Source organism: Salarias fasciatus, chromosome 13, assembly GCF_902148845.1.
Source record: "Salarias fasciatus chromosome 13, fSalaFa1.1, whole genome shotgun sequence".
NCBI classification, from domain to species: domain Eukaryota; kingdom Metazoa; phylum Chordata; class Actinopteri; order Blenniiformes; family Blenniidae; genus Salarias; species Salarias fasciatus.
Window position 1 is genome coordinate 4,974,119 of NC_043757.1, and position 23,085 is coordinate 4,997,203.

General features: G+C 43.6%; 1 protein-coding gene across 2 annotated transcripts in view; it reads right to left on the reverse strand.

The window, feature by feature from the left end:
- Positions 1-23,085, reverse strand: part of wdpcp (WD repeat containing planar cell polarity effector) — a 111,569-nt gene that overhangs the window by 76,343 nt on the left and 12,141 nt on the right. For both annotated transcript variants that reach the window (XM_030106989.1, XM_030106988.1), the window contains exon 3: positions 6,771-6,855. In XM_030106989.1, coding sequence (XP_029962849.1) covers positions 6,771-6,831 — 61 coding nt within the window. In that variant the 5' untranslated portion in view covers positions 6,832-6,855. The remainder of the gene's footprint in view (positions 1-6,770; positions 6,856-23,085) is intronic.

Below are 23,085 nucleotides of genomic sequence, written 5' to 3' on the forward strand. Positions count from 1 at the left end.
CTGTTTGAAGCCAACCATCCAGACATAAAACTTGAAGAGCTGGATCTCGGTGATGGGCTGGTTGAGGTTCACCACACCAAGTGGCCTTATGTTGAAATTCCAGTGGGCAATCATACTCACCATAACATCACGCTGAACCACTTCGTCACGCTTGGTAGTATCCAACCCATTGACAAGATAGTGGAAACAGACCAGACAGACAGTATTGAGATTAATGAAGCCGACTCATCTGTTCATGACTGCAGGGGTGATCAAGGTGAAACAGAGCAGCCACTCCAGCTGTGGCATCCCCCTGTCAATCTAAGCCATTTAACTGAAGAACAACAAGAACTGGTGAAACCAATGCTCTATGAGGAGTCAAATGCATTTGCTCGAGATGATAATGATATCGGATATGTTCCAAGCCTTCAAATGGGTATAACTCTGAAAGACGACATCCCAGTGCAGCGATCCTACGCAGCAGTCCCCAAGCCCCTCTACAAAGAGGTCAAGGAGTATATTCAGGATTTACTGGCTAAGAAGTGGATAGTGAAGTCAAAGTCCCCATACTCCGCCCCAGTAGTCTGCGTGCGCAAAAAGGACGGAAGCTTGAGGCTTTGCATCGACTACAGGCTTCTAAACCAAAAAACAGTCCCAGACAGACACCCCTTGCCCCGTATTCAAGACCTTATCGACACGCTTGGGGGGTACAGCTGGTTTTCTATTTTGGATCAGGGAAAAGCCTATCATCAAGGTTTCATTGCTGAGGGATCACGCCACCTGACTGCGTTCATCACTCCATGGGGCTTATACGAGTGGGTGCGTATCCCCTTTGGACTTTCAAATGCACCAGCCGCGTTTCAGAGGAGCATGGAGGAGATGCTCACCTCCTTGCGGGATGAGTGTTGTATCCCATACTTAGACGATGTCCTCTGCTATGCCAAAACATTTGAAGATCATGTTGAGGTTCTGAGACGCGTCCTGAGGGCCCTCCAACGCCACGGAGTGAAACTCCGGCCAACTAAATGCGAGCTCTTCAAAAACGAGGTTCGTTATGTGGGGAAGCTGGTCTCTGCCGAAGGCGTTAGAGTCGACCCCAGGGATCTGGAAGCCATCCAAGCTCTGAGAAGTAAGTCTCCCTGCACTGTTGGAGAAGTCCGTAAGCTCCTGGGATTCCTCAGCTATTACCGGACTTATGTGCAAGACTTCTCGAGAGTTGCCAAGCCGATCTATGAGCTCTTACAGATCAAAACTACTCCAACATCGATGCCCCAGCCCAAGCAAAAGAAAGGAAAAGGAGCACAGCTGTCATCCAGGACTCCAGTGAAGTGGGCCGAAGAGCACCAAAGAGCCCTAGACCAGCTCATACACATCTTGTCAAACCCCCCAGTGCTTGGTTATCCTGATTTTGACCTCCCATTTGTGCTTCACACTGATGCGTCAGAACAAGGACTGGGTGCCGTCCTATACCAACGCCAAGGAGGAAAGCTCAGAGTGATTGCCTATGGGTCAAGGACGCTGACGCCTGCAGAACGAAATTACAACCTTCACTCAGGCAAGCTCGAGTTTCTGGCTTTAAAGTGGGCCATAAGTGAGAAATTTAGAGATTATCTGTTCTATGCACCCCACTTCGTTGTCTACACAGATAACAATCCGCTGACCTATGTGATGAGCACTGCTAAGCTGAATGCGGTTGGCCACCGATGGGTTGGTGAGCTTGCTGACTTCCGGTTTGAAGTGAAATATCGACCAGGAAAAGTAAACATTGATGCAGACACCCTGTCTAGGTTGCCCTTAGACATTGACAGCTACGTGGACACATGCACACAGGAGCTGTCCAAGGAGACCATTCTGGCAACATGGGAAGGCAGCAGGGTTGCAAAGCAACGTGACATTGCTTATGTGGCTGCCCTAAACTTGTCGCATCATACTTCAGACATCCAGTCACCAGAACTGCTCCCAACCATAGGTCGTGATGAGCTCATGAAATCTCAACGAGATGATCCTGCCATCAGCCAAATAATCAGATTGAAAGAGACTACCAGCAGTCTGACCAGTGACATGAGGAGGGGAGTGAGTGGTCTAGCCAGGAAACTTCTGCATGAGTGGGAGAAACTCCACCTCAAAGATGGTCTGCTATACAGAGAAACCAGTCAAAGAAGCCAACTCGTCCTGCCAAACCAGTACCGTGTTATGGTTCTGAAATACCTCCATGATGACATGGGTCATATGGGAACCGAGAGGGTTCTGGGCCTGGCGAGGGATCGATTTTATTGGCCATACATGAAGCAGGATGTTGAAGCTTACGTGACAAGAAAATGCCCCTGTATCAAGCAGAAAAAGCCTGTCTCACATGTCAGAGCGCCTATGGGGAGTATTACCACCAGCTCACCCCTCGAACTTGTGTCGATTGACTACCTCCACCTAGAGTCCAGTAAGGGAGGCTTTGAGTACATTCTGGTCATCGTCGATCACTTTACCAGATTTGCACAAGCCTATGCAACTCGAAATAAATCTGGCAAAACGGCTGCAGAGAAACTCTTCGATGATTTTATCCCACGTTTCGGGTATCCATGGAAATTACATCATGACCAAGGGAGAGAATTTGAGAACGAGCTGTTTAAAACCTTGCAGCAGCTCAGTGGTGTGGGTCACTCAAGGACCACCCCGTACCATCCTCAAGGGAATCCTGCAGAGAGATTCAACCGTACCCTGCTACAGATGCTCAGGACCCTGACAGAAAAAGAAAAAGAACGGTGGAAAGAGCATCTGTCAAAAGTCATCCACGCATACAATTGTACCAGGCATGAAGCGACTGGGTTTTCCCCCTTCTATCTGATGTACGGTCGTCACCCACGTCTGCCTGTGGACATGATATTTGGCCTGGACACTGATGAAGAAGCTACTTCTCCGAAAGGTTATGCAGAGAAGTGGGCCTCTAGAATGAAGGAAGCGTACAGACTTGCCTCTGAAAACAGCCAACAGTCAAGTTCTCGACAAAAGAGGTACTATGACCGCCACATGAAAGGTGTTGTCCTTGAACCAGGTGATCGCGTCCTGGTGCGTAACCTGGGTGAGAGAGGTGGCCCAGGGAAGCTAAGAGCGTACTGGGAAGATGCGATCCATGTTGTGAAGGAGAGAGTTGCAGATGGGCCAGTCTACAAAGTGGTACCGGAAACTGGTGGAAATAGAGTGCGTACCTTACACCGCAATCTACTTCACTTAGTTAATGACCTACCAATAGACTTCCCTCAACCATCACAGAGATCACCAGTTGGACAAAAGACGAAAACACCAAAACACTTACCTGCTCCATCAACTGACCCACTCCAACAAAGATCAAGGGTCAGACATCCAAACACAAAGAGACAGAGTGAGTGGAACCCAAGCAGTGACTCCTCTGATGATGATGGACCCCAGTACTGGCTGAGAATACCTGTGAAGACAAGAATTGAGAACACACCAGAGCCACTATGTGAGCCTCAGAGACATTCTAACCACGTAACAACTACTGAGAGATCTGACCAAACACAACCACCTGTATCTGAAAGAGAAGCTAGAGAAAAACTCCAAGTCAGTGGAGGGAGAGAGAGTCTGCCTGACGTAGAGAGCAGAGGAATGGGACAAGGGACACATGACGAGGAATGGGCAGAAGAGGAGTACTTACCTGTTGATCCAGTACCTGCTGAGCAAGAAGCCACAGAACTAGTAACCCCTCAGACAGCAAGTGAACTGCCCAATAATGATCAGGCTCGCCAGCCACAAACCCGGAGGTCCACCCGTGAGAGAAAACCCACTCAGATGCTCACATACGACACATTAGGCCGACCTTCATACCAACAACAGACTTTTTGCCAGACAGTGGGGGCCCATGGACTGTCAGCAGTACCAACTGGGGAAATGCAAACATACCCAATGACCTACCACACACCTTTCAAGGTGCTGCCATACCCCCCATCCTACCAAGTCTTACCATACACGTCAACCACACCATTTGTTGCACCACTATGGGTGTACTGACAGACTCACACATACATACCTTTGGATATTGGAACTGTTCCAGAATGTTGAACTGTAAATACAAATATTGAAAAAGTTTGAGGTTTGTGAGTATTTAAATGTCTGGAGCCATTTTCATTTTGTCAGGGAGCGTGTGACACTCATTAAATGTCGGTCACATTTTATGAAGTTTTGTTTATTTTGAGTATATTATTTCTGTAGATTTGTGAATATAATCCAAAGTGATTAATTATTGCTTATCCTAAGAGCAAAGAAAATTATTTTCTTCTGAGACACTTATTCAGTGCCACCAGTAGGAGGCAGTGGCGCCTTGCTTCTCTGTGCAAACGGAAGTATCAACTTCCTCATTCTGCTGAGGAAGCCAGACTGCACCAGAAGCATCGGTCGTCCGTTTCATCTTTTCTTCCTGTTTTACAGGTTAGTGGACTGTGAATATATTCATAAAAGTTACTCAAACTGGTGATTAAATGTTTGGAGAAGATGATCATTTGAGTTTGTTCATGTTTTGAGTAGATTTGACCGTGTTTTTTTTGAATGAATGGGAAACGTGTTTCCTCCGTGTGTCACATGTGGCATAAGATGGCACAGCAGTGGTGTAGTTTTTTCCTTTGTGACCAAAACTCTGTATTAATTCATGGCTCCTGCACATTTTGTTTGAGGTTAAATATCATTCTTATGGACTTGTATGTTGTTGATTGTGTAAATAAGTTATGAGTTACAGGGATATCTTCATGTGATTGTTTGAAAATGGTGAAAATGGATCAACTTTGTCTTCAGCGCATACATTAATCCCATAATTTAAGAGTAATACACTCGTGTCTGCAATTTCAACTTAAAGAAAGGTTAAATAAGTTACATTTCATTGATTTAGATTTGATCTGAGTGATAAACAGTTGATTTGACTGAAAGGGAGCGTTTTAATGCAGTACTATACTGATGTAAGATCATATTTTGTGGTAAAATGATATTTTGTTGTTTCATTGAGGAAAATAGGATTGAATTGTTACTGTCTGTGATCAGTTGTGATTTTGTTTCTAATATGTTTAAGAAAATATGGGAAAAGAAAGAACATACTATGGGAATTGTGAATAAATTCTGCTGAGGAAGCCAGACTGCACCAGAAGCATCGGTCGTCCGTTTCATCTTTTCTTCCTGTTTTACAGGACTTCTTATCTGTTTATGGGTACTCAACCTGAGACCTGTTACAACGGCAACTACACAAATATTGGCACGGACCGACGACGAAGTTGGACTGCCATTAGGGATGACTCACAACGATAAAACCACCAAGTACAGGTGTAAAGCTCAAACTAGACGAACTGGTAAATCAGCATCTTAATTTAAAATCTGTGTAACAAATGACTGCTGCAATGGGCTCCCCTTGTGCAACAGGAAGACTTTCGATTAAGTCTATTTTTTTGTTTTTGTGGTCGCATGTGATGTAAGGAGGGGCTGTGATAGCACACGTCACACCTCAGCGACCAGGTTTCTTCCTGCAGATGTATCCGTCCAGGTTGTTCCGAGATAGCAAAAAGCACACACAGCAGGGGGAAAGAAAAACAACAAACAAATAAGGATATGTCACCGTCACCTTGGATATACACCTTCTGGTACCTTTGTGTACGTACACACACATTCACACACAGACTCACTCTGGGAGACGCTATCTCCGTCTGGAGCTCAGCAGACTGTGAAAGACAAGACAGGATGGAAAGGAGGAGAAAACAAGAAAATGGAGAAACAGAGCATTTCCGTCTGACAGAGGAGATGGACTGATAGGTGCATGGCGAGCAAGGGGAACCACAAAGAAAGCGCCAGAAAAGTCGAACTTGGACGATGATCAGCGCGACAAAAGTGTGTGTGTGTGTGTGTGTGTGTGTGTGTGTGTGTGTGTGTGGTGGTTACAAGGTCTTCTGTCCCTCTGAAGTTAAAGTTGAGGGTACAAAGTCCCTCTTAACACAAAATATCTGGTCAGCATTTTTTAAAGACTTTTACTGAAGTAAGCTGCTCTTGGCCAGTATCCTTTTTTCTCTGTTCTTGTAAAAAATATGAAAGTATAGGCAGCAATATTTCAGCCAAGTACCGTTAACATAATCCAGCCAATCACAGTATGATATGGATGCATAAGTGAGTGAAACTTTACGTGCGGTAGTTACTCGATCACGCTCTCTAGGCTGCCGTTCCAGCTGTTACTGTCCATCTACTAAGAACTATTTACTATAGCCATGGTTCTCAGCAGCAGTAGCAGCATTCCTCCGGTCTACACAGAGACCAGATTCCCTCCAGGTGAGGAGGCTTCCAAACATCAAGAGGCGGGGCCACCGAGGCTTTGCCTGTCTGTGGTTGTCAATTCAGAGTACACCCACCAGAGCAATCATTCGGTATTCGGCCCAATAACAAGGCAAGCTCACTGTGGTCATAAAAAAAAAAAAAAAAGTATTTAATTGGTTGCCCAGAAATGTGGATCAGAGAAGTCTGAACGTGTGTGGTCTCAGAATGTGTGTGTAACATGCTTTGCTGCACTTTAAACAAAGTACCAGGACAGTTTAACATGGTGAAAACAATAAAAGGAATGTGAGCAACAACACAATAAAGAGAAAGCCCGAGAAAGTGAGAACAGATGAGGTGAAAATTGATGTTGACTGAGTCTGATTGTTGAAGCAGATACAGGTGAGGTGGGGAGAAGGTGTAAAAACAGAGTGAGCGATGACAGAAAGTGCCAGAAGCGAGAGGAGGCAGGGAGGGAGATTGAACTGGGTGATAAGTGGTACCTTTAACTTGGAGTGAGCTCTTGGTGGACCACAAGTGCAGCTCAGCCAGGCAGAACGCCATCTGACGGCGGCGCGTAACCCGAGTCTGCCGAGAGAGACGAGGACAAGGGAACGAATGAGTGAAGGATTGAGAAAGAGACACGGGGCAGACCAAACATGGCTTCAGATGAATATCTTCACCAGGCGACACAGCAGATAACAGACAGGCCAGTTTATGTCGGAAGGGTCAAGCGAAGCACAGCCAACATGCAGACGCACAAGGCCGCGTGGAGAGCCGGGTGACACTGTCAGGCAGACGACCTGAGCACTCCTCTCTCACTTCACACACAAAAACATTCTAATTTTGACTGTAAGGACCATGGGCAGCCTGAGGTAGCAAAAAGCTCCAAAACCAAGTCGGAAATAGAAACGGAAAAAAAAGAAAACATACAAGAAATTAATTTAGTTCGCCAGTCCATCACAGGGCAAAACGACACAGTCACACACTCACACTTTCATCTACGGGCCTAATTAGGGCATATTTGGACTGTGAGCGATTCACTTTACTCAGAGGAATACCAACGTACGGGGAGAACATGCAAAGTCCAAGCACAGAACTCCAAACTGAAACACATGAACGATTCCAACACACGTCGCCCTGTAGGTAGAAGATGTTATATTTCTAGCAATATCATTCAAGAGTGTGACCTTCAAAGCATGACAAGAACAATTTAAAGTAACAAATGAGTCAAAACAGTAATACTTTCCTTTTAAAGTCACGTTTCAACCAAAAAACCGATTAATGCCAAAGTGACAAAAAGCCCGTCGGACTCTGACGTGAACTCAGACTGACACTGGTTGGAGGTCATGGGTTAGAGCGCGTGCATTCACACTTCTCAGGCGAGCAGTGACGGACACACACTTCGAGGCTGACAGCTCAGACAAAGCGGGCAGCATTCCTTATATCAGCTAATGAACACAGAGCAGAGTGTGTGACAGCCGCCGCTCCTTCTTTACCACGGCAGACTTTATTCTCCGGCCTGTTAACTTCTCCTCCTGGAGGGTTAAGCTGCTGCTTTCTTTCTAGTGCACTCTGCAGGGGTCTGCCCTGTAGCACCGACGGGCCGGTATTGTACTGTATGCCGGCTGATGTACTTTATTCTGTGTGTGAGAGAGCAGTGTCCTGACTGTGCTTTGTTGGGCTGTGTATTGATGTTTCTGTGATAAAAGAATTTCCAACTGCGGAATCAATAAAATATGGAAAGTTTTACCACGACCACCACAACTCCGACTGTGAGAGCAGCAGCTACCAGCAGTTAGCATGACTGCTAATAAGAGAAGAACATCAGCACCAATAACATGAGCAGCTTTCATAAATACACCAAATGTCATTGATTTCTGTGTCACCTGTACATAAAAAAAGTTCAAAACACTTTTAAAAAAATCACGTAGCTACTAGAATTATGACATCTGATTTTTTTTTAAATATGGAAAAAAACATTTTTTTCTCTACAATATTTTGGATTCCCTGAATTTTGTTATCTAAATCTATAAACATGCAGCTCAATTTCATCTTGAGTAGGCCAGTAAAATAGTGCCATAATAACCTCCATAAATAAACTTTGAACTAGAGCAGTGCATACATGCTGGAACTGTTCACGAAATGTTCACAAAAACTTTTGAAATGATTCTCAAAATAAAGTGAAATCAAAATTAAATCAAAAATACAACCTCTGACAGCTGTTGCATTATGTATGTTCTTACAAACTCATGCTGACAACAAGGCTTTAAGGTAAGGTAAGGTGCTTTATTTGTCATGATACAGTGAATGTACAACGAAATTTGTCCTCTGATTTAACCCATCCTTCGATGCTGCTGAAGCATCCCGTAGGAGCAGTGGGTAGCTGCGGAGAGCGCCCGGGGACCCATCTTCAGATGTAGAGCCAGGCTAAAGGTCAGAATCACCTGACTGGAAGATTGACCTATCATGCACGTTATCGGTTATCGGGGCGACAGTAGCTCAGATGGTAGAGCAGGTCGTCTTATAACCGGAAGGTTGGCGGTTCGATCCCCGCTCCCGCAGGCGTAAAACTGTCGTTGTGTCCTTGGGCAAGACACTTCACCCACGTTGCCTAGTATGAAAGTTGTGAGAGTGAATGGTTGGTGGTGGTCGGAGGGGCCGATGGCGCAGATTGGCAGCCTCTCTTCCGTCAGTCTACCCCAGGGCAGCTGTGGCTACAGCAGTAGCTTACCACCACCCAGTATGGTGTGAATGAATAATGCTATGTAAAGCGTCTTTGAGTGTCCTGAAAAGCGCTATATAAAACCAATGCATTATTATTATTATTATTATTATCGGTTGATGGGGGAAACCGGAGATCCCGGAGGAAACCCATCCAGACACGGGGAGGAACATGCAAACTCCACACAGAAAGGCCCACATGGTCTGGGGATCAAACCCGTGACATTCTTGCTGTGAGGTAAGAGCGCCAACCACTCATCCACCGTGCTTTGAGGTTAATGCTGGTCTTCCAGTGATGAGGTTAGCCTTCATGGCAGCATCACCAGGGTTGTTTTTTTCTGCTTCTCTGCAGGAATAAATAATAAAATGTTTTTTTAAAAAATCATTGGTTTCTTTGAAATTTTTACAAATTCGGCTTGGTGGTTTGGCGGTCCGAACTGGAGCCTCTTGCAGGCCAGTTTTTGCCCACAGACCTTATGTTTAACATCCCTGGGCATGTGAGAGGTTTTTTGTTTTTGTTTTTTGGTCACCATATGACACAGCTTCACACGACTGAAAACGAAAACAACATTAAACACTATTACCTTTGTGCAGGCAGACTTTATGTCAGCACTGCTTTACAGGATCACATTACATGTTTCTAATAAATTGGCCCATGAGTGTGGAGTTAAACAGATGTGGTGCAGACTGACATTACACTGGGGATGAAGACCAGATTAGGATTCTCCACAGCGTGGCAGAGGTGTAGCAGGACCGCTGTGCTGGATGTAATTTTCCCATCAGTGCAGTAAATGTTTCCCATCCTGCCTTTCTGCTATTTTCTCTCATTAACGCTGAGAGGGAACTCTCTCTTATCTTCAACCTCTTGCTCCTCTTGGTATAGGGACGGGAAAAAAAAATCTTATTTTGCCACTCAACCCCCAAAACTACAAGTCCCGACAAAAATACACAATGATAACACTGGGTGCCATGGAAACGCTGGGGCTAGCATGGCACAGCAGCCACAGCGTAACGAGTTTACTGACATAAGAGGATTCTTTCATCCTCCGAACCTGCTCTCTCTCTCTCTCTCTCTCTCTCTCTTTTTTAGAAGCCGTCAGCCTTTTTGAGATGAAAACCTCATTTCAGCCAGCTTTCATTCAGTTATTGGTGGTCTGGGAAGCCCAGCGGTTCCTGAGACCTTGTTCTGAGGGGCTGTCGAGGTCTCGGGGAATATGTGGCAGAACAGAGGAAACAAGCAGGCTGCTGGAGATACAGAAAATAGGGGTTGGAAAAGAAAGATGTGTCCGTCTACGAGGCCTGTGGCCACATACTGTATGTATCTGAGCTATATAATCAGGATTTGTTCAGGGGGTGACAGCTGTGTGTGTACTAAAGAAACAGTAACTGAAGATGAGTCAATAGTCTGTCTCATCACGTGTATGTTTACTTCATTTTTTGGCTGCTCCCTGCAGGACTGAAGACAGTGGATCATCTAACCCTCTCTCAAGCTAACATCACTAGCTGTTTCCATGTCCTCCTTCAACCACATCCATGAATCTTCTTGGAGATCCTCCTGCTCTCTATCTCCAACTGTTTCTCCTCTTTAGCTTCATTTCCAAACGGCTTCAGCTTAGCGTTCTCTCTGAGCTGTCCAATCTTAAAGTCACATCCAACAAAGATCTGGAGCGTCTTCATTTATGTCACTTCTACCTCGCAGTCAGTGTCACTGTCTCCAAAGCAAACATCGCAGCAGGTCGTGTGCTTTCTGTTCAGCCTCCCATTCCACTCCTGCTGTTATCCTTCTGTCATGTGTCAGCGTTACGACTCCACCCTGCTTGTCTTCACATCTGTTGTCTTCACACTGTTCACCGCTCTGGACGGTTGACTCAGGTACTTGAACTTATCCCTCAATATAAAATGTTCACATGCATCCCTCTTTTTAACTACAAAAGCATTTGTAATATACTATTTGTACATTATAGAATAAATACCTTAACTGTGTCAGCATCTTCTTCTGTGCATGTCTTATTTACCGCACCTTCAAAAAATTAGAACTTCTCTAACAATTTCATCTACATTCTGCCTAATATATATTACCACATTAGAGACTGTGCATTACTCTATTGTCTTTCAGTCATGTTATGTAGAAATATAAAGATTACTCAAGGGTTTGGGTTTAGAAGTTGGATCTTCAATGAAGAGTAAACTTAAATCTCGCTGCTAAGATTACAGCTATAGTTCATAGACAGTGTGACGTAGAGTCCAGGTGGATCCTCATTCTTTTTCATTAATCTTTTTCAAAAAATAATCTTTAAGTATCTTAAATGCTCAAAGAATTTTTGCTCACTGAAGGTGCACAGCAAACATAAGCTACATGGACAGAATGAAAAATGAACTTGACTCTCCACAAATACTGATATTGGAAAACACCATTTTTCTTTGAAGACATGTAGACTTAACTGGGAGATGCCAATGAAGTCCGAAGAGATGCATCTTGTAGGAACAAGTTCCCAAAGTGCAGAGATGAGATACAATATATTTGCATCCTAGAATTTCCCACAAACTGAACTGTGGCAAATGTTTCAAGATGGCGCAAGTTAAAAATCTCCGTATTTCCTATTTTATATAATAAATAAATCATATCCTGAAATTTTGGACACAAGTAGTTAGGTGCAATGAAATATGAGACAATTCCCAAAGGCGTGTCAGGGGAATGCTGTAAATTTTCTGATTTAATGTTAAATATTTTCTGTCAGAAAATTTCCTAGAGACACAGTTAGGCATAGTGGTGTGTGCAAACAAACACACACACACGCAGTGTGCCATACAGGTCCTGGACAGCTGCCACACTCATTGTGCCTTCTGGCCGGGGTTGCTGTGGGCTACCTGTGCCCCTGCAGAGCTTGGTGGGGGAGTACAGTCAGTGTACAGAGGGCTTGGTGTGGGGTGGGAGGGGGTCGAGGTTATTGTATCCTGTCTTTACACTGGTAAAGACACTGCTTTAACATCAAAGGACAGGAGGGAAAACAGAGGACTCTCCTTTCAAAGGCAGTCCACGGGAAGTACGACCTTGTCTGCTCTCTGCATCTCTTTCTGTGCTCTTCTTTCACTGTCCCCTCTGGGTGCTGCTTACCGAGAGCGAGGCCATGTGTGCAAAGAGCAACAGAAGGAGTCTTTGCAGGACTGCGCTTGGATGTATCTGTGTACATGAGAGAGACACAGAGAAAGTAAAAGGCAGAACTTTCAGTCAATATTTACTGGAGGGTGGTCTTCTCAGAGAGAGAAACAAAGAAGGCCTTTCTGAGGTATTACAGTTCATTCTTTGTTGCTCTCATCACTGCAAACACAGATATGCATTCAAGCTAACAGAAGCCAACACAAAACTTTTGGTCTTTGTGTTCTCTGAGTGTATACGTGCACAGGTCGAGTCCGGCTGCGGAAGTGTATCTACAATACAGAACTATAGCTCAGTGTTTGTCGTCTGACTCCTTTCTATTGTGTACATCCGCTCTGTAAGGTCACACAGATCTCCACATGTTGTGACTTACCTGCTTATATGAATCAATCTCTACACCACTCACATACAGACACAGGGTCCATGATAAAGCTTGAAAGGCCAATATTGTGCTCATTAATCAGGCTCATCAACTCATTCACACAAGAGTGATGCTGGCTGCCATTTCTCAAAAACACTCCAATACACTGACGGAGCAAATTGGGGGATTGAGGCGCCAATATGCAGATTGAAAAGACGAGCCACAGTCTCCCTTAATTCATGTCAAGAACCACCAGGAATCAAACTAATGATGATTGAACTGGAGTAGGTTTGTGCTTGCCTAAAAAAAAAAAAAATCTGCAAACCAATGTGGATGTTGTCAAAAAGCAAACATTTTAAACAAATCTACAAAATGAGGACTTAAACGATTTCTTTTCATTTTAATCCTTGTCTTGGGTTTCAGTAAGTATTAAAATAATGCTATAACCAAATAAGTTCAACAAAAAGTAGCTGCTTGATTTGTCACTTGTAATCTCTGATTTTCTCCACTGAAAAACTCACAAAAGAAAATGTAAGCTCAGGGCAAATGTAAAGGCAACAACAGGTGTTAATCCACACCAGAAGCACTCATTAGTGGGAAGAAACGGCTTTGTTTCTGGGGGGCAATATTTTCTGATGGACTAATTAATTCACAGGATGTTGCTGTGCTACTTGCTGCTACTGCTGCTTAACAGAAGTGGTTGTGAAAACACATAGATTTTAATCACAATCAACGAGCAGCAGTGTTTCATTAAAATTTCTTGTAATAAAAATAGTCCATCAGAAAATATTTCCTTCCGTTCTGGCTTTTGATGTTGCATTTTGGCTTCTGCGGTTAATGTTGACCTTTCTGGGACACCGTAGCATCTCTGTCCAAATCAAACATATAATAGATCACATGATCCACAGTGGCATTCTCAGAGTCAAGCAGCCAAAACAAAATGATATCAGGGAGAAAGACGGGCAAAATAGGAGTGAATGCAGGGAGATATGGGAAAGTTATCAAGTGTGATATAGACATTTGTGGCTCCAACTCCAGAATTCACACTCCGAGATCTCTTTGAATTAACCCCTTACTTTAAATTCCAGCTCAAAATATAAGTATCTCTTCAGACTATTACAAAAACAAACAAGAAGGTATGTGCTGTTTTATGACAAGGATTAGATTGTAATTGAGCTTTTCTTTCTTCCAAGTGTCCTTGAATATCATGGAAGGCAACCAGAAATAAAATGCATTATTATCAATATCAAGAATTGGGTCTGTATTTCTGTGATGGCTGACAACATTTACGTCTCCATTTAGAGCCAGATGGACACATTTTAACCTTTACCTTTGTTTATTATTGTGGATTACCATAGACCAAGACAATCCATTAAATCCAGATCTGAAGGCAGGAATGCGTATGTGTTAGAGGGTATTAAGGGGTTAATGGGTCAAAGGTGAAGTGGCTTGCTTCAGACAGAGGATGACCTGAGATGCTTTATGAAGGGCAACATGACAAATCAGCATGTTTTGGATTTTTCTGGAGCTACGAATCATGAAAATCTACTTATGTATTAAAGAATTTGAAAAATGAGGGAAAAAAGAAACTGTTAACTGATTCAAAAGGTAATTTCAGTGATGAGTTACTAAGAGAAACTCAAAGATACATGAGGTATTTTGTAACAGAGGTGAGATTATAGCCAAATCTGTGGTCAAATACAGCATCTCCGACGGTGTGCGGGGTTAAACTTTAGGCAAGAGTAAGACTGAGGCTACTGAAAATCGAAGGAAAGCTTCCAGACATTTTGTCTGACATCTGAACAATCCTTTCTCACAGGTGTGCTCTCCCTTTCTCACCGTGTTTCCTTCTCTTTTTCTCACACACACTCTGATGCCAGAGGCAGTGCTGTCAGCTGGGGCAGTGGTCCCATCACCGCGAGAGGAGTGATGTGATAAATTACAGGGTTAAAGAGCTGCCACAGGGTGACTGACACGAGGCCATCACAGCCTCGTCTCAGTCCTCCCCCCACAAACACACACAAACCCGCTGCAGACATCAGACACATACCATTGCTTCCACTCTCACCTCCATGACTGTGGGTAAATTTGTCAGCTTTACCTCTCCCTTTCTCATCACCCCTCTTTTCCTTGTGTACCCTCACTTATTTTGCCTACTTGTCCCACACCTTTATCTTCTCCCCCTTCTCCTTGTCTCACATGTTTCTCTGAGGGACCTCCTAGGAGTGCATTAAGCCCTCTGACCCAGTCTGCGAGCTTTTGATTTCTCTCTCTCTTGGGCAATTTTTGCTCCTCTCACTCTTTGTCTTGTATGTCTGAAAGGGAACTATTTGAGAGTCTGATTTTCTCTCTTACGCTTTTCTACACGACTCCTGGCTCTCTCATCTTTCGCAAAGGAACCCGTTTCTAATTTTCTCACTTTTTTTCAACCTGCAGGTTTTTATCTCGCTCAGACACTCGAGCTACCGCCTGCTCTTGTTTTGGCTCTTGGAGAGAAAGTTGGCAAACATGAGGAACATACAAAGACAGACCAGAAGGTCCATCCCCCACTGAGGGAGATAGGCAGAGTAACGGAGTATAATTGTGAATGTATGGGAGCATATTTTCCAATCTGAGGTGACCGAGTTTTCTGCCAGGTCTCCATCACAGACTGCACGAAGACACGCGCTCGTGTATTCAGTAAACACACTTCGGCTCGCAGATCAGTCCGACGTCGCACACACTCCAATCTCTCAAATTTCTGATATGTGAACTCCTGCAGCATGCACAAACGTATGCATGGACAAACGAATACAGCATGGAGGAGGCTCTGCTATCTTCTGATACCTCGGGAAATGTACACATGCTCACATTTACATACATATGATATCCATGTGCACGGACTCTCACCGGCTCTTATCTTCTGGATATCCTTGAGGGACAAGTCCTCACACTGCCAGTGTCAAATCAGAGCAAATAAAGTGTAGAAATCCTTAAACATGCAGGCGGACAGCAAAGAGGCTAAAATGTGACAAAACAAAGAACACGCGTACTGAAAGAGGTCTAATATATGTCATGAGCAGGCTGAAAGAACAGATAAGGTCTGAATGGTGGAAAGGGAAGTGGCTCAGTCAGGGAAAGACCTGATCCGGTCTGTCCGGCCGAGTCGAGCTATGGCTGCAGCAACACTGAGCTCTATCAGACTATTCGCTCTGGCATGCATGCACAGGAGTGTAATCCGTTATTGTTGAATCATTGTAAAATTTCCAGTTAACCAGGAGTGGACAGCCTTCCAATCCCATTATCTCTGTATCTCAACTACTCTACTTTAAAATAATTTTCTTTCCATTGACCCATTATGTTTCTTCGTACTTTTCAAATTCAGATTCTCAGGACTCCCTCAGTACAACCATTTAAATATGGACAATATTCACCAGTGCATCATATTTATATCACATGATGGGATAAATAACAAGAAATAATTTGTACAAAGGGAATCGAAGAAAAAAATCTCAAACAAAACATCCAAAAATTATAAAAAGACAACACATTTAATTAAATACAATAGCCTTGAGACACTTGTATATGATATTTGGACATCAAAGAAGACTATCTTAAAGGTATAATGGATGATTTCCTTGAAAAAGTCGAAGCCAAACGTCTGCTACTCGCTTTTTGAAAACGCGCATGCGCCAGACCATCCTACCTGCTCTGCTGCTCCTACGAGCGCGCTTGACGTGCATGACGCAAGCATTTCTTCAGCGTGATTGACATGTCGGAGGACCAATAGTTGACGCTGTCATCACGCCATTCATTGGCTAAAACATCGTCCATTATACCTTTAACATCCAGCAGCAGTATATGGGTTGATTAAACGTAGAAATAAATAGAGATATCTGTGTCTGTTGTGAGATTCTGACTGCATTTAACTACAAATATTAACTTTGGATTGTGCAAATTGGTAATTTTGACTGCAGCTGTAAGAATGTCCCAGGCTTTTTCACTGACACAATTAAGATGAAGGCTGAGAGGCACGTCAACAAAACCAGGTCGAAAACACGTTTTTAGCTGTAACATAAGGTGTGATAACTATTCTAACCTGTGGGTGTCACTAATGGGGGGGTCATCATTAAGTTCCCGTCAAGACCTCAGCGGTCGCTCCACCTGAGGCGTCACTGAACTTGACCCGCTGACAGTGAAAAGACGGGACAGAGTGACGGCCGGGTTCTTCTGAGTGGGAAGCGCTGCGAGGCCTTGCGGCAGCGTATGCACTTACCTTTAACACAGGCAAGTACAGTGTCTCTTCTCAACTGTCCCGCCACAAGAAAAGAGAGTCCGGAGGAGGGAGGAGCGGAGGGCGGGCAAAGTGGCGCCAGGCGGCAGGCCGAAAACCTTTCATTCACTCACACATACAAAGTCCCAGAGGAGCCCATTGAGCTGTCAGCAGGGGAAGAATAGAGGTGACGGAGAGGCAGAACAAAATGAGGTAAAGGTAATACTATTCAAGACGGGTGACAGGTACAGTCACTCTGTATGCGTGCGTGTGTGTGTGTGTGTGTGTGTGTGTGTGTGTGTGTGTGTGTGTCTGCGTGCTTTACAGGATGTGTCAATCAACAGGGAAAATGACTATGGAGTGACATGACCGCTGGGCAATCTCATTGTTGAGTGTGTGTGTGTGTGTGTGTGTGTGTGTGGAATAAACCAGAAGATCACCTGAAGCACCGGTTCAGGTCATGAGGAGGCGAAGAGGTGAAAAGTTCAAGAGTTAAGAAAAGCCTGGTAGGAGGAGCTTTAATGCCACAAACAAAAAACAAAAAAAGAAAGAAAAGCAAACGAAAAACACAAAAGACAAATATTAACAAACCAAAATAAAGTTCTTGCTTGAAAAAAAAAAACCTACTGAGTGAGTTTTTCAACACTCACCCTATCCAGAAAATAATTTGAATTGATTGTTCGATTCACAGTGTCACAGTTAGCAGCTTTCCAGGTTTACTGGCTGCTTCACTGGGCGATGTGGACTTCATCAACATGTGTTACTGCAGCAAGTTTCAAGTGAATACGTGCCGGTTATTTGCTTTTTCCTTTCATAAAGGTTTTGCATTTCGAAGCCAACATTTGTCTGTTTACACAGAAATGGCAGAAATGCTGAGAACAATGTAGGTTTTTCAAGTCGAGTCACTGGTGGGTGCTGGTTATTTTTTTTCAAATGAATCCACACACACGTGCAGAGAACATTAAATGTGAAATCTTAACAATGGGAGTACATGGACATTTGTTTCTTGGGAATCTGCAAACTGTTGTTTTGGTGCATCATTGGTTGTTGACAAATATTGTATTACAATTGTTTTGAGTACAGATGTAGCTGCCTGGTGGGGCAGGCAGTGTCACACATACTTTGTTAATAAGTGCAAAAGTGTTTATGACAGATAGGTGTTTCACATTTACTGGTTTCCATCACAACTTCCAACTGCGTCAGTGGTTGATGCTTGTTATTGAAAAAAACAGACTTTTTGTCAGAAAATTCAAATCTGACAGGTTAAAGAGGAAAATAAATGGAACAAGAATAATAAAGACCTTGGACTACTGAACCCATTTTTTTTTATTAAAAGTTAAAAGTTGTAGTATTTGTTATTATTCCAGCTCTGTTTATTTGCAATCAGTTTTAATTTATAAAGGAATTATGCCTGGTTTGTCAGTATATATAGATATTAATGGTAGTTTTTTTTTTAATCATTGAATGACCAATGGATTGGGTTGTATTGAAATTTGTGCTCGTGCATCCACCATCCTGACAGTGTTTTAATCAAACATAAACTTTAGTCTTCCATATTACACTTTACTGCATGTGACCACAAAAAAAATCAGTTCTCATGAATATCAGTTTTCAAGAGCAGCTTGAATCTGTTTGTCTTTTCTTTAGAACATTTTAAATGTGCTGTTTTTGGCACAAGTATTTCCTAAAAGAACAAACCCATAGAAATTATTGAAATTAGGACATAAAGTCAGTGGGAAAATTATAGTGTGTTAAACCAAATCCAGAAGCGTTTAGGTGTCCCTGTGCTTGTGTGTGCATGCCGGGGACACACGAAGATGAGTGGAGGGTTTTCTAAGCAGATGTGTAAACGTCATTAGAGGAGGTAATGGAGGGAAGAAGGTGGGCTGTGTGGTGGGGAAACCTGCTCCAGCAGAGGTATTTACTTAAGGCCTGGAGCAGAAACACAAACACAGCCCCGGTAATGACTGAGATAGAGCCGCACAGACGGAAAACAAAATGTTTGGTGGAAAATGTGCAATCATGTTTTGATTAAGTTGGAAAACAAAACACAAAAAACAGAGACTTGATCGAGCATTTCAAGAGTGTTTTAACGATCAATGACTTCCACATTCAGACAAGATTCCTTTAAACCAGCGATGATTGTCTTTCACTCCTGTTCAACTAATAGGCCTAATCCGGCCAAGTGTTTCTCTAAAAGCCGGGTGCATCTGCCCCGAGGCAACGCCCAAGGCCAGGAAAGACAATACTTCCAAACCAGCGGCACAAATGCTGTCCGACTTCAAAGAGCTTCGGTGGGACTGTGCGTGTCGCTCCGGTGTCTCCGAGTCACAGCGAAGGTGACACGTGTCACAGTGGCCGTGGTTTTGTTTATGTTGTTGGATTTTCTTCTCTTAAAGCTGTTTGGTGCCCCGTTGTTTGCCCCTCACCTCCTGACCACCAGCACACATGTAAACACTAAACACAAAGTCCCTCACACACAACCACGAGTGATGACACCGGTTCTATATGCACGGCACACAGTAACACATGGCTCCTGCGGTGTGGATTTTTACATTTATCTGACATGTTTTGTCCAGTCTATTGGTGGAGTAGGTTTAATCACTACTGGCTTTTATGTCCTGACTGAATGCCATTTTTCTTAAATCAGGGGTGTCAAACAAATTATACAGTTCACAGTTCTCTTTGAAATTTTAACAATTTGCTTGGTGGTTTAGTGGGACCGGATTGGAGCTGCTTGCAGGTTGGTTTTGGGCAATGGGCCTTATGTTTGACACCCCTGCCTTAAATAAAAGTCCAGTGTTCAGTTCATCCATTAATCATCATTCTCCTCCAACATGGACACTCTTAAAGGTGCTGTAGGCAGGATTCCGCATCTCCGCCATCTTGCTTAGGGTTACCTAAGAAAGATGGCGATTTGACCCATCTAAGATGGCCATTTGAAACCCAGCACAGCCAATCCTGTCCTGTTTTCTCTGACATCACGCCCTTATGCAAGTTAAGCCCCTCCCACAAGAGCGTGCGACGAACGCCCCTCGACCAATCACGGTTAGAGCCTCATGGGCTCTTCTGATTGGTCAAAGATACCTGGAGCTGTCGAGATTCCTTTTCAGCTCAGAACAGAGACAGATGGAAACGCTGCACCCTCGCAGTAGTGCAATTATGCTACACCCCTAAAGGATTATCAATGGATACTCTGACATTTAATCCAAAGAAAACACAGAAAAATTAGCATTGACTAGCAAAATCCTGCCTACAGCACCTTTAAGCTTTGGACAACTTGCCACATCATGTCTTCTATTCTTATCACTCCAGCCATTAGTTTTATGGTATACAGATAGTTGGTTAAAATCAATAAAATGATCAGTAATAAAATACATATTTGAGTCATAAAGGTAAACTTTCATCATGTATCGGCTTGGATTCTCTGAAAACGTCACTTTTTGAAAACAATGGATCTTGATATTTTCAAAATGCATCAGGTTCCTCTCTGAACTCTGGAGTTGTGTAAAGGTGCACTGCAGCTGTCATCAATAGCTTTACTGAACATGTGCGATTGAACTGGCAATGGTTGATCCCAAACTGCTGACTGCGCTGATCACTCTTTTGAATTCTACATCAATTCTCAAACAAAATATACATGACCTGGCCTGACAGGCAAATATAGTATTTCCAGTGTTTCGTTGTGCATACACACTTGCAGAACTACGGAGTTTAGCCAAAGCTTTTCAGAGCTACACAACTCTGTGTGCACTCGCAGACGCACAGAAACACACCTGTCAAAGCCTCAGGAGGATGCGTCCCTTTAAAGTTGTGAGTGAGACGGACCCCGGCTAGCGAAAGGTCGCAGCGAACGTCCCCTAAACTTCTCAGAGGTGTTATTTCCCCGTCACACACTCACACACGTCCTGTCTGTCACCTCCCAGACGAGGCCATGACACCTCGGACGCCTCTCTGCGGGCAGTGCCTCCCTCTGCCTATCTGCCTCTCTGACAGGTTGACGTGGCACAGAGTGGTCGGACGTCGATGCCACTCGGACCGAGAGGCTTGCTCTCTTGGCTGTGACCCCGAAGACGGACGCCGGTGTCATATCTCCGTCCTCCCCCTCCTGCGGTATGCCACTATCTATAAGGTGAAATAAAATCCTTTCAAGCATCTCGTCTCGGCTCTGGTTCCCTTCACCTGGCAGTTGTCCGTCATACTTTATCAAGGGAGAGTTGAAGGCAATCTGAGAGTGATCACCACACCCCACGGTGTTATGCGTTTATTTTACTCCTGTCTTTGAGATTGCAAGTAATGCGATCTCCCACTGGAACTGTAATAATCATATTTTCGTAACCACACAAAATTGTTGTAGCTGTTATAAAAAAATTACATGACATATCAAGTAAAAGCACATTGCTTTTGTGTTTTCATGTCATGAAACCGTGGAGGCCGTCATTGTTAATGTCCATCTGTTCACGCATGTTCAGTAGCAGCATTTCAGAAAAGCTGCATTTCCTCCGTTTCCATGGAGATGTAGTTGGAGAATCGCCATAAAACTGCATTTTAGTGACTCAGAGCACTGCTGTCATTTAAACAAGGTCTAAAATATATGATAATGTTTTCATATCATTCTCAACCATCCAACTTTAAATTACCTATTGTCAAGTTTTTTCTCTACATTCTAATTCCAAGCTGTGAAGCTCATCACAATAAGAATGTGACATATAAGACATATGTCTGCTCTTTGGTTACAAGTAGATTTTTGTATATGTAAAGTTAGGTTTAGCTTCTGTATATTCACAGTTTGTGGTGACGTTTTGGGTAAAATACTGTCCGGAGTCTGATAATGTGTCACCTGCAGGAAGCAGGTTGGTCCGACTGCCGCTGAGGTTTGAAATCGACAGAAGGGAAACACAAAATGAGACAACTGTTGTGTGCGGTATGTACACACGTGCACAAACACACACACATCTGGCTATTCTCCATCTGTCAAAGAGCCCAAACATTCAGCCGTGCGTGAAAACAGCCCTGCTCGGCCCAACACTCATCCTTAGAGAGTCCAGTCATTATGGCGCTGGATGGTGCAGCTCTCGCCACACATACAAACAACTTCAACACACTCACACTGCGAGTGCATGCCTCCGAGAAGTTTCTTCCTCACTTCGCTATCGTACACAAATACAGTTTTGCAGCTTCTTTTTGATAAAAAAGAAAAAGTGAGGTAATTCTACTACACTGATTTGTGTTGTGTGTGCAGGACAATGGCGGGACTCTGCCTGCACTGCTGGGTCAAGTCATGTCTTGTCAGACTGTGTATCCTCTTTCCATTCAGCCTGACGGTTATGAGTACCACAGGGGCCTTCGCGGGGCCCCCATGTTAAACACATTCGCCCTGCAGTTAGACCTGTCTGACATCAAGAAAACAGGCTCGTCTTTCACATCAAACAGCCCACCCGACTCCCCCAGCACCTACAGCTCAAATAAAGTCCACACCGTTTATCTAAACAGCGGCAGCAGAGCTTCAGAAATAACAGCAACAGCTTGAAAATTCAATTCAAAGCCATACGATGGGAAGATTTTGCCTGAGCCCTTGTCCCGTAAGCCATCTGTACATGTAGTCGTCTTCATTACAGGTGCTGTGTGACAAATAGTTGAGAGATTAGCAGGTAAAACAAGGATTAAAACACCTTTAAAAGACATGGCTCACACAGTGAAGTCAAGAAAGTGACAACGGGATGCAGTGGTTTTACTGGATCTAGTGTGCCCTCATCAAAAATTTAACCATGACTTCAATTTTATGTCAATTAATTCAATATTTTTTTATTCTTTTACACATCTGTGTAAAACACCACTACTGTGCATGCACGCCACAGGCTTGGGAAGTGGTTTCATTACAAAAACAACCAACAGTCGCCAACCAACTCACTAGTGGCCCAACATGAAATGCCATGAATCGCGAAACCCTTCTGAATGAAAACAAAAAAACTATGCGTTTTCACTGTAAACTGGGCTTGAGTTAGAGGTTTTTAATATGAAATATCTGGTACGTCTTCATATATAGCCTGTAGCATACAAACTGTATATTGTATGGCTTTGCTCTGTTGTTTTATTGGACACTCAATCAATTCAGTTCTAACTATCTGTTTTACTATGATTTAATAAAATCTTGGTTTCACTTCTTTCTTCTAAAGAATTTAAAGAAAAAAATTACTAGGATTCCCTTGAACCGCAGCTTTTTCTTGCTGATTCAAATACTCTGCAACTCTTTGTTGCTGTCCCAGGAAGACCACTGCCTTCTACTATACACATTGATAAATAAAAGGAAATAAACTAAATGTA